The following is a 15,995-nucleotide window of genomic DNA, read 5'->3' on the forward strand; positions in this document are numbered from 1 at the left end:
GTTTCTGGTCGCTCCCAAGCTCTTTACGACACTTAAAGCTGAGTAGAAGAACCACCAGAGACAGAATAGGTATTTTGTAATATATTTGCAAAGCTTTGTAAATATAATGAGACCAGTCCAGCATAGGACATTCAATCGCGCAGCTAAAATGGTCTGATCTAAAATATGGAAACCTTCTATTCTATAAAGTCTCTCTCCCTCCCACCCTCGCTGTCTTGTCTTTCCAGCCCAAACACATGCCCATTGTTCTCCGCAGCTGGACACAAGAAGAGATAAGGAGAAGGATTATCTCTCCTCCTTACATTCCATAGTCAAGGTTAGCACACAGTATTTGCAGACAACCAAAAGACCACAATTGGAAGAAAAACACTAGCTGTTTTGTAATATGATTATGAAAATAAAGAAGTAACACTTAAATACGGATATATGTAAATATCTGCCTCCGACAATATATCTATATATATATATAATCCCCCTCCTAATGCTTAAATCTTTCTGTATGTGGCCCTGGTGGAAGGTTTAGACACCCCTGAAAATTTTATTTTAGTTGACAGAAGTATATTAATACAACAATTTTTTCACCATTTCTTTATTTATTATAATTACATTAGCTGTTTACTTTACATTGGGTCACTATTTAGTTATCATAACATACCAACAGATGAGGACAATTATCATTCGTAATTGGCCAAAAACTAGTGGGCAGCCTACGATGGAGTCGGCTCTCTTGGTTGCTTTGTTGGACCTGTTCCTGGATCTGGCCGTGCTGCGGAGCTCTGCCGTGTACAGTGTGTGACCTTGAAATTGTGTTTTTGTTTTGTTGTGCGTCTATGCATGTTGCGTATCGAGTGTGCGTAATATGTAAAATTGCACATTTTTAGTTTTTTTCCCGCCATTTTACCTTTGTAAAATGGCTGTGTGGCGCCGCTGAAGAGGCAGCTTTGTGTTTTTTATGTCCCTTCTGTTCTTTGATGTTTCCCATTTGTTTTCAAATTATTATTATTTTTTTACCTTATTGTTTGTGGAGTTTTTGTACCTGCACATCGTTTCCCCAATTTGGGATAAATCAAGTCTGTCATGTCTGTGTAATCATGTTTTGTGTTAAGTCATGTTTTTGTTTAGTTATAGGACTCTTTAGTTTCTGTCTTTTCACTCCCTTGTCTTGTTTCCATGATTACCCCATTAGTTTCACCTGTTCCACGTTTGGACTCATTGTGCACTCTTGTTTGTCACCATAGCAACCATTAGTTTTCACCTGTCACGTCACGCACCTGTTTCACGTTTTGAGTCACGCACCTGCTTTCACTAATCATGTCCATAGTATTTAAGTTCATTCATTTTCTGTTGTTCGTCCTGACGACCTCACAACACATTTATGCTCTGTTCATGCCTGATACTTCTTTTCATGTCAATTCCTCAAGCAACGACTTTTGTCCAAGCCAAGTAAGTTTTTGTTCCATATTTATAGTCTTTTTGGTTTCATAGTTTGTTCCCCGCCATTGTGCGTGTTTTTTTGTACTTTTTTGCTATAGTCTTTTGGTTTCATAGTTTATTCTCCGCCACTGTGCGCGCTTTCATTTATTCCTTTTTTTTGATAATAATAAATCATGTACCTTCATTCCCGTCTTGCACGAGCCAACTTTCCGTTGCATCCTGGAAAAGCACACACCCCGGACCAAGTCTTGACAAAGTCTATCCTATCCTAAGATAACAGGCCTTATTTATTGCTCATTTTTGGTTTTTTTTCATTGCTTTACTTTGGTAGCTGTATGTAGAAATGGAAGAAAAAAGTTAGCTTGTTGCATCAGCTCTGTGCTCTTTTAATGTCTTTAATGTCCTTTGTGCTCTTTAATGTTTCCCACTTGTTTTATACCAAGATGGCGCTCTCTTGTAGTTGTTTCCTTTTTTCCTGTTTCTTGCATTGAACAAAGAGAGCACCGTCTACCAAGTCAAATTCCTTGCGTGTTAAAAGTACTTGGCCAATAAATACAAGTCTGACTTATTCTATAATTAACATTAGTTTGATCTATTTCTATTGTATTTACTGTCATTTAAATCATGTTAACATCTTAATTTTTGGATAAGTAACACAGTACGCAACTTTTAAGCAAATTAATTATTGTAAGTGGCACCATGTGAAAGATTAAATGCAAACAAAATATCAGTAATAGACAGTAAATAAGCTCTGCTTCTTCCAACTCCTTTTCACAAAGGCCAAATTGGTGGTAATGTGACCACGCAATGTTTCTTTATGTAACAAATTGTCAGAAAAATTGTATGTAAATTATCAAAAAACTTTCCGTTCTCTGAGTTCCCAATGAACAGACAAGAGGCTGTCTTTGTTGCACCAAGCAAAGGCTTGGAAAATTCCATTGTGTACGATGGGAGGAGACGAGAGGGGATTATCTATTGTCATCCAAGACCTGCTCAAGCTGAAGCCAGGACCAGCCCAAGCCTGAGGGATTTTAACTTTTTAAAAATGTTAAAAAAAATTTTTTTTATTTTTTATTTTTTTTAACTTTTTTAAAAAAATTTAAATTTAAAAATTTTTTTTTAAAACAATTTTAAACAATTTTAAAATGTTTTGATTTTTTTAAACTATTTTAACAATTAACATTTTTTTTTAGGGTTAGGGTTAGGGTTAGGGTAAAACATTTTTTTAAAAGTAAAAAAAAAGTTAAAAAAAGTTAAATTTTTTAAAAAAAAGTTAAAAAAAGTTAAAAAAAAGTTAAAAATATTAAAAAAAAAATAAAAATATTTAATTTTTTTTTTTAAATTTATAAAAAAAAAAAAAAAAAAAAATAAATAAAAAATATTTAAAAAATAAAAAAAATTGTAGAAATTTTTTAAAAAATTTAAAAAATTAATTTTTTTTTACAAAAATTTAAAAAAAATTTCAAAATTAAAAACAAATAAAAAACAAACAAAAGTGTTTTAAGTTAAAACATGATTTTCATGGTAAAAAATGATTTAAGGTAAAAAAAAAATTTCAAGGTAAATTTTATTTTTCAAGGTTAAAAATGATTTTCAAGGTAAACATGATTTTCAAGGTAAAAAGAAATTTCAAGGTAAATTTTTTTTTTCAAGGTAAAACATTTTTTTCAAGGTAAAAAATCAAAAAACAATTTTTTTTTTAAAACTTTTTAAAAAAAAATTAAATTTAAAACAGTTTTAAACAATTTTAAAATTTTTTGATTTTTTTAAACTATTTTAACAATTAACATTTTTTTTTAGGGTTAGGGTTAGGGTTAGGGCTAGGGTTAGGGTTAGGGTAAACATTTTTTTTAAAAGTTAAAAAAAAGTTTAAAAAAAGTTAAATTTTTTAAAAAAAAGTTAGAAAAAAGTTAAAAAAAAGTTAAAAATATTAAAAAAAAATTAAAAAAATAATAAAAAAAAATAAACATGTATAAAAAATTTTTTTTTTAATTTAATTAAATATAAAAAAATATTTAAAAAATAAAAAAAATTGTAGAAATTTTTTAAAAAATTTAAAAAATTAATTTTTTTTTACAAAAATTAAAAAAAAAATTCAAAATTAAAAAAAACTAAAAAAAAAACTAAAAAAGGGTTTTAAGTTAAAACATGATTTTCAAGGTAAAAAATGATTTAAGGTAAAAAAATTTTTTCAAGGTAAATTTTATTTTTCAAGGTTAAAAATGATTTTCAAGGTAAACATGATTTTCAAGGTAAAAAAAAATTTCAAAGTAAATTTTTTTTTTCAAGGTAAAACATTTTTTTCAAGGTAAAAAATCATTTTCAAGGTAAAAAAAAATTTTCAAGGTAAAATTTTTTTTTGAAGGGTAAAAATGATTTTCAAGGTAAAAAATGATTTTCAAATGTTTTTAACTTTTTAAAAATGTTTTTAAATGTTTTAATTTTTTTAAATTTTTTTTAACTTTTTTTAAAAAAAAATAATTTTTTTTTTTTTTTTTTAAATTTTTAATTTTTTTTTTTAATTTTTTTAAAACAATTTTAAACATTTTTAAAATGTTTAGATTTTTTTAAACAATTTTAACAATTAACATTTTTTTAGGGTTAGGGTTAGGGTTAGGGTTAGGGTAAAAAAAAAATTTAAAAGTAAAAAAAAAGTAAAAAAAACTTTAAAAAAAACTTTTAAAAAAAAAGGTTAAAAAAAAGTTAAAAATATTTAAAAAGAACTAAAAATATTTAAAAAAAAAATAATAATAAATTAAAAACAAAAAAAAAACAAAAAAAAAATTAAAAAAAAAAAAAATTTGAAAAAATAAAAAAAATGTAGAAATTTTTAAAAAATTTACAAAAAAAAATTAAAATTCTAAAGTAAAAAATAATTTAAAAATAAAAATAAAGTGTTTTAAGTAAAAACATGATTTTCAAGGTAAAAAATGATTTTCAAGGTAAAAAAAAAGTTTCTAGGTAATTTTTTTTTTCAAGGTAAAAATGATTTTCAAGGTAAAAAATGATTTTCAAATTTTTTTAACTTTTTAAAAATGTTTTAAAATTTTTATTTAATTTTTTTAAATTTTTAACGTTTTTAACTTTTTCAACGTTTTTAACTTTTTTAAATTCTTTAAAATTTTTTAAATCTTTTTTAATTTTTTTAAAACAATTTTAAACAATTTTAAAAATGTTTGATTTTTTTAAACAATTTTAACAATTAACATTGTTAGGGTTAGGGCTAGGGTTAGGGTTAGGGTAAAAAAATGTTACCTTGAAAATCATCTGTTTAACCTTGAAAAAAAAATTTCAAGGTACATTTTTTTTTTCAAGGTAAAACACTTTTTTCAAGGTAAAACATAATTTTCAAGGTAAAATTTTTTTTCCAAGGTAACTTTTTTTTTCAAGGGTAAAAATGATTTTCAAGGTAAAAAATGATTTTCAAATTTTTTTAACTTTTTAAAAATGTTTTTAAATTTTTTTATTTTTTTAAAAATTGTTTTAATGTTTTTAATTTTTTTTTAATTTTTTAAAAACAATTTTAAACAATTTTAATTTTTTTTGATTTTTTTAAACAATTTTAACAGTTACAATTTTTTTTTAGGGTAGGGTTAGGGTTAGGGTTAGGGTTAGGGTTAGGGCTAGGGTTAGGGTTAAGGTTAGGGCGAGGGCTAGGGTTAGGGATAGGGTTAGGGTAAATTAAAAAAAAAAAAGTTAAAAATAGTTTAAAAAAAGTTAAATAAAAAGTTAAAAATATTAAAAAAAAAATAAAAATATTTAATTTTTTTTTTTTAATTTATAAAAAAAATAAAAAAAATAAAAAAAATAAATAAATAAAAAATATTTAAAAAATAAAAAAAATTGTAGAAATTTTTTAAAAAATTTAAAAAATTAATTTTTTTTTACAAAAATTTAAAAAAAAATTCAAAATTAAAAACAAATAAAAAACAAACAAAAGTGTTTTAAGTTAAAACATGATTTTCATGGTAAAAAATGATTTAAGGTAAAAAAAAAATTTCAAGGTAAATTTTATTTTTCAAGGTTAAAAATGATTTTCAAGGTAAACATGATTTTCAAGGTAAAAAGAAATTTCAAGGTAAATTTTTTTTTTCAAGGTAAAACATTTTTTTCAAGGTAAAAAATCAAAAAACAATTTTTTTTTTTAAACTTTTTTAAAAAAAATTAAATTTAAAACAATTTTAAACAATTTTAAATTTTTTTGATTTTTTTAAACTATTTTAACAATTAACATTTTTTTTTAGGGTTAGGGTTAGGGTTAGGGCTAGGGTTAGGGTTAGGGTAAACATTTTTTTTAAAAGTTAAAAAAAAGTTTAAAAAAAGTTAAATTTTTTAAAAAAAAGTTAGAAAAAAGTTAAAAAAAAGTTAAAAATATTAAAAAAAAATTAAAAATATTTAAAAAAAAATTAAACATGTATTAAAAAATTTTTTTTTTAATTTAATTAAAAATAAAAAAATATTTAAAAAATAAAAAAAATTGTAGAAATTTTTTAAAAAATTTAAAAAATTAATTTTTTTTTACAAAAATTAAAAAAAAATTTTCAAAATTAAAAAAAACTAAAAAAAAAACTAAAAAAGTGTTTTAAGTTAAAACATGATTTTCAAGGTAAAAAATGATTTAAGGTAAAAAAAATTTTTCAAGGTAAATTTTATTTTTCAAGGTTAAAAATGATTTTCAAGGTAAACATGATTTTCAAGGTAAAAAAAAATTTCAAAGTAAATTTTTTTTTTCAAGGTAAAACATTTTTTTCAAGGTAAAAAATCATTTTCAAGGTAAAAAAAAATTTTCAAGGTAAAATTTTTTTTTGAAGGGTAAAAATGATTTTCAAGGTAAAAAATGATTTTCAAATGTTTTTAACTTTTTAAAAATGTTTTTAAATGTTTTAATTTTTTTAAATTTTTTTTAACTTTTTTTAAAAAAAATTAAATTTTTTTTTTTTTTTTTAAATTTTAAATTTTTTTTTTTAATTTTTTTTAAAACAATTTTAAACATTTTTAAAATGTTTAGATTTTTTTAAACAATTTTAACAATTAACATTTTTTTAGGGTTAGGGTTAGGGCTAGGGTTAGGGTAAAAAAAAAATTTAAAAGTAAAAAAAAAGTAAAAAAAAAACTTTAAAAAAAACTTTTAAAAAAAAAGGTTAAAAAAAAGTTAAAAATATTTAAAAAGAACTAAAAATATTTAAAAAAAAAAAAAATAAATTAAAATAAAAAAAAATAAATTTAAAAATAAAAAAATTTGAAAAAATAAAAAAAATGTAGAAATTTTTAAAAAATTTACAAAAAAAATTTAAAATTCTAAAGTAAAAAATAATTTAAAAATAAAAATAAAGTGTTTTAAGTAAAAACATGATTTTCAAGGTAAAAAATGATTTTCAAGGTAAAAAAAAAGTTTCTAGGTAATTTTTTTTTTCAAGGTAAAAATGATTTTCAAGGTAAAAAATGATTTTCAAATTTTTTTAACTTTTTAAAAATGTTTTAAAATTTTTATTTAATTTTTTTAAATTTTTAACGTTTTTAACTTTTTCAACGTTTTTAACTTTTTTAAATTCTTTAAATTTTTTTAAATCTTTTTTAATTTTTTTAAAACAATTTTAAACAATTTTAAAAATGTTTGATTTTTTTAAACAATTTTAACAATTAACATTGTTAGGGTTAGGGCTAGGGTTAGGGTTAGGGTAAAAAAATGTTACCTTGAAAATCATCTGTTTAACCTTGAAAAAAAAATTTCAAGGTACATTTTTTTTTTCAAGGTAAAACACTTTTTTCAAGGTAAAACATAATTTTCAAGGTAAAATTTTTTTTCCAAGGTAACTTTTTTTTTCAAGGGTAAAAATGATTTTCAAGGTAAAAAATGATTTTCAAATTTTTTTAACTTTTTAAAAATGTTTTTAATTTTTTTTATTTTAAAAAAAATTGTTTTAATGTTTTTAAATTTTTTTTAATTTTTTAAAAACAATTTTAAACAATTTTAATTTTTTTTGATTTTTTTAAACAATTTTAACAATTAACATTTTTTTTTAGGGTAGGGTTAGGGTTAGGGTTAGGGTTAGGGTTAGGGCTAGGGTTAGGGTTAAGGTTAGGGCGAGGGCTAGGGTTAGGGTTAGGGTTAGGGTAAATTTAAAAAAAAAGAAGTTAAAAATAGTTTTAAAAAAGTTAAATAAAAAGTTTAAAAAAAGTTTTAAAAAAAAGTTAAAAATATTAAAAAAAAAATAAAAATATTTTAATTTAAAAAAAAAAAAATTAAAAAAAAAAAATAAAAAATTTTTTTTTTAAAGAAAATAAAAAAAATTGAAAAAATAAAAAAAAGTCGACATTTTTAAAGAAATTAAAAAAATTAAATTTTTTTTTACAAAAATTAAAAAACAATTTTAAAAGTAAATTTTTTTTTTTTAAATCACAGCTTTAACACTTTAGTCATAATTTTTGCGCTTCAGAAACTTCTCTATGACTTTCGTGCCAGACTTCTTCTGTTTGTTTGATATTGTCATTACTGCCACAAGTGGTGGAAAAGGACCGAAAACAATGACTGTTTACATACTCCCCATTCCTTTAGAAACAGATGTTATGTATACAGGGAAAGTCCAAATAAAAAGAGGTGGCATACAATCTTTCGCCAGAGCGTGGGTGACACTGTAAGAGGTTACAGGTTGACACGTTTCTCCTCAATCGAGCAACATTGAATTCTGCCTCTGTTTGATTCCTTGCTTCTTGTCTTGTTTAATAAATGTCATCAGTGTTTGAACCTGACACAAATCAATACAAACTTGTACAATAAGACGACGTGAGTGTTTTATTGATAAACCAAAACGTATTTTATTCATCATTCCATCTCAGCTGCCACGCCGAGGCCCGCAGGAAAAGAACAATTCGGCTGCTTTTTTTCATGTGCAGTCTGTTTTGAGGTTGTTGGCGTCCAAATGTGACATCAGCATCGCATCATTTCCTCATTCTCACAACATTTACACCTCCTTCTCCTTGCTAGTTGTGGCGGACATGCGCGGGAAAAATGACTGCGTTCGCACTTCGCACGCAAAACGTGCGCGGAGAGTCCTAAAAACAACGGAAAAGAAGATAAGCTTGATCATGTCCGTGTCAGAAACAAAACGCCCCATATTTTTTGTGTGTAGAGTTTTAAAAAGTCACAGTGCCGTGAAAGAAGCTAAGTTTGTTTTAGGAGCGTTTGCTAGTGTGAGGTGCCTTACAAATACATTTTTGAGGGTGTTAGCATAGTTTTTAGACAGCACACAATGTTTGTTTTGTACTCATATGGAGTGAAATTACTGCCAAAACTCCAAATACACAAAAACGTTTTTACTCAATGATTTGCAGTTAAAAAAACAAACAAATTTCTTCAATTAAAAATGATTTGCAAGTAATATTTCACAAACTTGCATTCACAGCAGCCATAATTCACACTCTACAACAACAGGTGGTGCTGATGAGTTCATTTAAAGTCAGAGCAATTGTTATTTGCGCATGGTGCCGTCTGCCAAAAATAACAAAGGAGAACAGTTTTTTACTTGGGAATTGTTCTTTTTTAATTAAACAAAAATGTGTTTTTTTTTACTTGCTAATCATTTTTTTGACTTGCAAAAAGTTTTTGTACTTGTTAATTGTTTTTAATTGAATAAAATTGTGTTTATACTTGCAAATTCGTTTTTTTACTTGAAGAAAATTGTATAAATTGTTTTTATAATTGAATAAAATTGTTGTTGTTTTTTTACTTACGGATCTTTTTTTTTTAATTGAAGAAAATCGTGTTATACATGCACATTGTTTTCTACTTTCAGAAATGAGTATACTTGCAATTTGTTTTTATAATTAAATAAAATAGTTTTTTTTTTACTTGTGAATCATTTTCTAATGGAACAAAAATGTTTTTTATACTTGCGAGTAATTTTTTTGCTTGCAGAAATTATTTTTTTAAGAATTGTTCATTTTTTTACTTGCTAAACGTTTTTTAATTGAATACAATTGTGTTTATGCATGCACATTGTTTTTATACTTGCGAATCATTTTTTTTACTTGCAGAAAAGCGTTTGTATACTTGCAAATTGTTTTTGTAATTAAAGAAATAATAATTTTTTAAATTTGCAAATACATTTTTGAATTGACCGAAAATGTTTGTTGTACTTGCGAAACATTTTTTGCTTGCAGAAAATTTTTATCACTTGCAAATCACGTTTTTTTTTTTTTACTTCTGAATAGTTTTTTGACTGAAGAATTATTTTTAACTTGTGAATCGTTTTTTTACATGCAGAAAATTATTTGAATACTTGCCAATTGTTTATAATTGAATAAAATTGTTTTGCTACTTGTGAATCTTTTTTTTAATAGAACAAAAAATATTTTTTATACTTGCGAGTAATTTTTTTGCTTGCAGAAAGTTTTTCTTTTAACTTGCAAATGATTTTATTTTACTTGTGAATTGTTTTTAGTTGAAGAAAAGTGTGTTTATTCTTGTGAATTAGTTTTTTACTTGCAGAAAATCGTTTGTATACTTGCATGTAGTTTTTATAATTGAATACAATTAGTGTTGTTTTTTTACTTGTGAATCATTATTTTAATGGAACAATTAAAAAAAAATTGCTTTCAGAACTTTTTTTTTAACTTGCAAATTGTTTTGTAATTTAAGGAAATAGTTTTTTCTAAATTTGCAAATAATGTTTTTTAATTTAAAAAAATTGTTTCTACATGCACATTGTTTTTTAGTTGCAGAATTTTTTTTTATACTTGCGAATCGTTTTTTTACTTGCAGAAAAGCATTTCTATACTTGAAAATTGTTTTTATAAGTGAAGAAAATTGTTTTTCTTTTAGTTGCAAATCTTTTTTTTAATTTAACCCAAAAATTTTATACTTGCAAATATCTTTTTAGCTTGCAGAAATGTTTTTTCACTTGCAAATCCTTTTTTTTTTTTACTTGAAGAATTTTTTTTTTGAACTAACAAATTTTTTTTACTTGCAGAAAATTGTTTGTATACTTGCAAATAGTTTCTATAATTGAATAAAATTGTTGTTGTTGTAAATCATTTTTTTAATTGAACAAAAATGTTTATTGCTCACAGAAAATTGTTTTTTTTACTTCCAATTTTTTTTTTAATTAAGGAAATTGTTTTTTTTTACTTGCGAATATATATATTTTTTTAATGGAAGAAAATTGTGTTTATTCATACATTGTTTTTTGCATGCAGAACATGGTTTGTATACTTGCAAATAGTTTTTTTACTTGCGGAAAAAGCATTTGTATACTAGCAAAACAATTTATAATTGAAGAAAATGCTTTTTTTTTAACTTGCCAATCTTTTTTTTTTTACTTGTGAATTAATTTTTTAATTGAAGAAACATTTTTTTTAAACTTTAAGTCGTTTTTTTAATTGAAGAAAAATGGTGCTTGTCCTTGCAAATCGTTTTTTTTATATGCATAAAATTGTATTTATAGTTGAAAAAAAATGTTTTTACTTTATTGAACAAAAATTATTGTTATATTTGCAAATACTTTTTTGCTTGCAGAAAATTGTTGTTACTTGCAATTTGTTTGTTTTACTAGCAAACATTGTCACACTTTACCATGAATCAATTTAAGTGGAGCCCGACTTACTTGCAGAAAAGCGTTTGTACACTTGCAAATTGTTTTTGTAATTAAATAAATAAAACATTTTTTATTTGCAAATACATTTTTGAATTGACCGAAAATGTTTGTTATACTTGCGAAACATTTTTTGCTTGCAGAATTTTTTTTATCACTTGCAAATCACGTTCTTTTTTACTTCTGAAATTATTGTTATACTTGCGAATACTTTTTTGCTTGCAGAAAATTGTTGTTACTTGCAATTTGTTTGTTTTACTAGCAATCATTGTCACACTTTACCATGAATCAATTTAAGTGGACCCCGACTTACTTGCAGAAAAGCGTTTGTACACTTGCAAATTGTTTTTGTAATTAAATAAATAAAAACATTTTTTATTTGCAAATACATTTTTGAATTGACCGAAAATGTTTGTTATACTTGCGAAACATTTTTTGCTTGCAGAATTTTTTTTATCACTTGCAAATCACGTTCTTTTTTACTTCTGAAATTATTGTTATACTTGCGAATACTTTTTTGCTTGCAGAAAATTGTTGTTACTTGCAATTTGTTTGTTTTACTAGCAATCATTGTCACACTTTACCATGAATCAATTTAAGTGGACCCCGACTTACTTGCAGAAAAGCGTTTGTACACTTGCAAATTGTTTTTGTAATTAAATAAATAAAAACATTTTTTATTTGCAAATACATTTTTGAATTGACCGAAAATGTTTGTTATACTTGCGAAACATTTTTTTGCTCGCAGAAATTTTTTTATCACTTGCAAATCACGTTCTTTTTTACTTCTGAAATTATTGTTATACTTGCGAATACTTTTTTGCTTGCAGAAAATTGTTGTTACTTGCAATTTGTTTGTTTTACTAGCAAACGTTGTCACACTTTACCATGAGTCAATTTAAGTGGACCCCGACTTACTTGCAGAAAAGCGTTTGTACACTTGCAAACAAGTTGAGAAACTTATTGGGGTGTTTACCATTTAGTGGTCAATTGTACGGAATATGTACTCGTACTGTGCAATCTACTAATACAAGTTTCAATCAATCAATGCAAAAATATTTTTTACTTGCAAATGTCGACCTGTCACATCACGCCGTGACTTATTTTGAGTTTTTTTCCTGTGTGTTGTGTTTTAATTCTTGTCTTGCACTCCTGTTTTGGTGGCCTTGTCTTTTTTTTTTGGTATTTCCCTGTAGCAGTTTCATGTCCTCCTTTTGAGCGATATTTCCCGCATCTACTTTGCTTTAGCAATCGAGAACATTTCAGTCGTTATTATCCTTCTTTGTGGGGACATTGTTGATCGTCATGTCGTGATCAAATATACATTGTGGATGCTGTCTTTGCTCCTCAGTAAGTCTTTGCTGTCGTCCAGCATTCCGTTTTTGTTTACTTTGTAGCCGATAGCCTTTTCTTACCTTTGTTTATTTTCGGTTCAAGCACTAGATACCTTTTTTCATTGTCGTAAAGTCGGGCGTGAGTAAAAACATTTTAGCGTGTTTGTGGAGTTTTGGCAGTCATTTCCCTCCATATTTATTTTGTGCGACGTTCCAAAAATTCACAGTGCTGTAAAAAAAAGTTTGTTCTGGGTGTGTCTCGCCAACACTAGGCGCCCTAGAAATGCGTTTTTGAGGGTGTTAGCATCGCACACAATGTTTGTTTTGTACTGTTGGCGTACTTCACTCTTGTACAATACATGTTACCTTAAAGCAATTTGGGGCCGAGTGGCACGTTTGAAGGCAGGAACCAAAACAACACTTGGTTTCCCACCCGGGCTGACACGCAACATCACCACAGCTGAAGCAGTCCTGCTTCTGATTGTTGTCTAAATGACTGACCCACTCGTCCGTCTTCTCGCTTGCACCCGCCGCCGCCGCCGACACCGGAAAGGGGTCGCCGCCCCTCCGCCTCGTGCCTTGGAAGACGTTTTAAGTCACGTGACGCTGACAACAGTGGGAGAAACCTGAGCGCTGTGACGGACACGCACAATCGAGGGTCCCCGTGAGAGAGGCCGTTGAAAGGATGCCGCTGATTAGGGGGGATGACAAATGAAGAGTGTGTAGAAAAAACAAACAGTGCTCGTGATAACAGTCAAGACAGGACTAGCATGTTAGCATTCATTCAGTTTGGCATAGAGAGCTTGCTTACTAACGCACACACACACACACACACACGTACACACACACGCACGCACACACACAAATGGGACAGCGCGAGCTACTTTAGCTTCTATCTGGCAAACCTTCCTCCGCACTTCCCTGGACGGCCAGCAGGGGGCGGAGCCTTGTGTTGAGGGGCAGGAAGAGAAGAAGAAGTCAGTCGAGTTCAAGTTCTTCCTTCCTGCATGTCAGCTTTCGCCCACATTGGAGGGAGGGAGGGGGGGGGAAAGGAGGCGGGGCTCATCATTTTTTCTTGCCGCTCTTCTCCGAGCGCTTTGTCTCCGCCTTGCCCGACCTCTCACCCCTGTCCTTCTCCCGCCCCCTGTCCTTGTCCTTGTCCTTGTCCTTGTCCTTGTCCTTCTCCTTGTCCCGCTCGATGCGGTCGGCGCGGTCCGAGCGCTCGCCGCCGCGCTCCGAGCCGGCCTTGCTGCCGTCGCGGCGCGTGCCCTCGTCGGTGGATGAGGTAGTTGCTTGGGGCAGTCCGCCCTTGGACAGGTCCTGGTGCTCGCCGATGGTGCTGCTGATGCTGCTCACCCACGTCTTCAGGTCCTCCTGGCCACCCACAGGACAAGCCGGGTCAGAGGTCACAAAGCCCACGAGATGCTCGTGGGGGTCAAGAGTAAAACTCACCTCGTCTTTTGCGTGGAACAAGAACTCGCTGCCGTCTTTTGTCCTGTGACCAGAGCAGAGGACCATCATGTCGACTTCACATGACAACAGAAGACTTTGGACCAGTTCAAGAGACTGATAAGACTCATTGGACCAACTGAAGACACCTCAAAGAACCGGAACCGGTGTGACTTCCTCAGATAGATAGATAACCTACTCAGTGGCCTAGTGGTTAGAGTGTCCGCCCTGAGATGGGTAGGTTGTGAGTTCAAACCCCGGCCGAGTCATACCAAAGACTATAAAAATGGGAGCCATTACCTCCCTGCTTGGCACTCAGCATCAAGGGTTGGAATTGGGGGTTAAATCACCAAAAATGATTCCCGGGCACGGCCAACGCTGCTGCTCACTGCTCCCCTCACCTCCCAGGGGGTGAACAAGGGGGATGGGTCAAATGCAGAGGACACATTCCACCACACCTAGTGTGTGTGTGACAATCATTGCTACTTTAACTTTAGTTAAAGTCAAAGTAAAGAATCTCTAAAGACTTGGTTAGAAACTTTCTGAGTACTGAATACTTTTCAAGTGGTCCAAAGACTCAGAAAGACTTTGGACCACTTGAAAAGTATTTAATCATTTTCTGTAGCAACTAAAAAGTCTTTGGAGAATTTTTGGTCCAAATAAAGAGCTGAACAGTTTTCTGAGACTTTAGACCAGTTGAAAAGTATTTTGCGACTTTGGGGAACTTTAGATACGTTCTGTACCGACTTAATAGTCTTTGAAGACTTGTTGGTCCAATTGAAGAGTCTTGAAAGGCTTTTTATACCAGTTGAAACGTTTTTGGAGACATCGGGGAACCAACTGACAAGTCTTTAGATAATTCTTTAGATACTTCTTTAGATACGTTTCGTGCCAACTAAGTCTTTCGAGACTTTTTGGTCCATGTAAGGAGTCTTGAAAGACTTTTAGATTAGATCGACATTCTTCTAAGACATTGGATCACTTGAAAAGTCTTTAGAGACTTGGGAACCAGATGATAAGTCTTTAGATATTTTCTGTACCAACTGAATACTTTGAAGAAATGTTGGTCCAAGCAAAGAGTTTTGAAAGACTTTTAGACCAAGTGGACACTCTTCTGAGACTTTGGACCAGTTGAAAAGTATTTAAAGACCTTGGGAGACCAAATGACAAGTCTTTAGATATATTCTGCACTACCTATACAGTCTTTGAATTATTTTTGGTCCAAGTCAATATTCCTTAAATACTTTGTTAGACCAGTTCAACAGCTTTTTGAGACTTTGGAAGACTTGAAAAGTATTTAATTATTTTCTGTAGCAACTAAAAAGTCTTGAGACTTTTTGTTCCAAGTGAAGAGTTTGAAAAACCTTTTGGACCAGCTGAACAGTATTCTGATAGAATGAAAAGTATTTTGAGACGTTAGGGAACCAGCTGATAAGTCTTTAGATACTTTCTGAACCAACTGAATAGTCTTTGAAGAAATGTCGGTCCAAGCAAAGAGTCTTGGAAGACTTGTAGACCAAGTAGACACTTTTCTAAGACTTTGGACCAATTGAAAAGTATTTAGAGACCTTGGGAGACCAAATGACAAGTCTTTAGATATATTCTTCACTACCCGTAAAGTCTTTGAATACTTTTTGGTCTAAGTCAATATACTTTAAATACTTTGTTAGACCAGCTTTCTAAGACTTTGGACCACTTGAAAAGTCTTTCAATAATTTTCTGTAGCAACTAAAGTCTTTCGAGACTTTTTGGTCCAAGTTATCACTTTTCTGAGACTTTAGACCAGTTGGAAAGTATTTTGAGACTTTGGAGAACCAGCTGATAAGTCTTTAGATACTTTCAGTACAGACTTAATAGTCTTTGAAGACTTTTTGTCCAATCAAAAAGTCTTGAAAGGCTTTTTAGACAAGTTGAACAGTCTTCTGAGACTTTGAACCAATTGAAAGGTTTTTGGAGACATTGGGGAACCAACTGACAAGTCTTTAGATACTTCTTTAGATAAGTTTTGTGCCAACTAAATAGTCTTCGGAAACGTTTGGCCAAAGTAAGGAGTGTGGAAAGACTTTTAGATTAGCTCGACACTCTTTTAAGACTTTGGATCACTTGAAAAGTCTCAAGAGACTTCAGAGAATCAGCTGATAAGTCTTTAGATACTTTCTGTACCAACTGAATAATATTTGAAGAAATG

At 28.8% G+C, this 15,995-nt stretch overlaps 1 protein-coding gene across 2 annotated transcripts in view; it reads right to left on the reverse strand.

Moving 5' to 3' along the window:
* Positions 1–10,890: 10,890 nt before the first annotated feature.
* Positions 10,891–15,995, reverse strand: part of sptbn4b (spectrin, beta, non-erythrocytic 4b) — a 190,293-nt gene continuing 185,188 nt past the window's right edge. For both annotated transcript variants that reach the window (XM_072914973.1, XM_061972189.1), the window contains exons 41-42: positions 13,811–13,853; positions 10,891–13,732 (exon numbers count right to left, since the gene is read on the reverse strand). In XM_072914973.1, the coding sequence (XP_072771074.1) occupies positions 13,424–13,732; positions 13,811–13,853 (352 nt within the window). In that variant the 3' untranslated portion in view covers positions 10,891–13,423. The remainder of the gene's footprint in view (positions 13,733–13,810; positions 13,854–15,995) is intronic.

Source organism: Nerophis lumbriciformis, linkage group LG17 (genome assembly GCF_033978685.3).
Source record: "Nerophis lumbriciformis linkage group LG17, RoL_Nlum_v2.1, whole genome shotgun sequence".
Classification (NCBI taxonomy): domain Eukaryota; kingdom Metazoa; phylum Chordata; class Actinopteri; order Syngnathiformes; family Syngnathidae; genus Nerophis; species Nerophis lumbriciformis.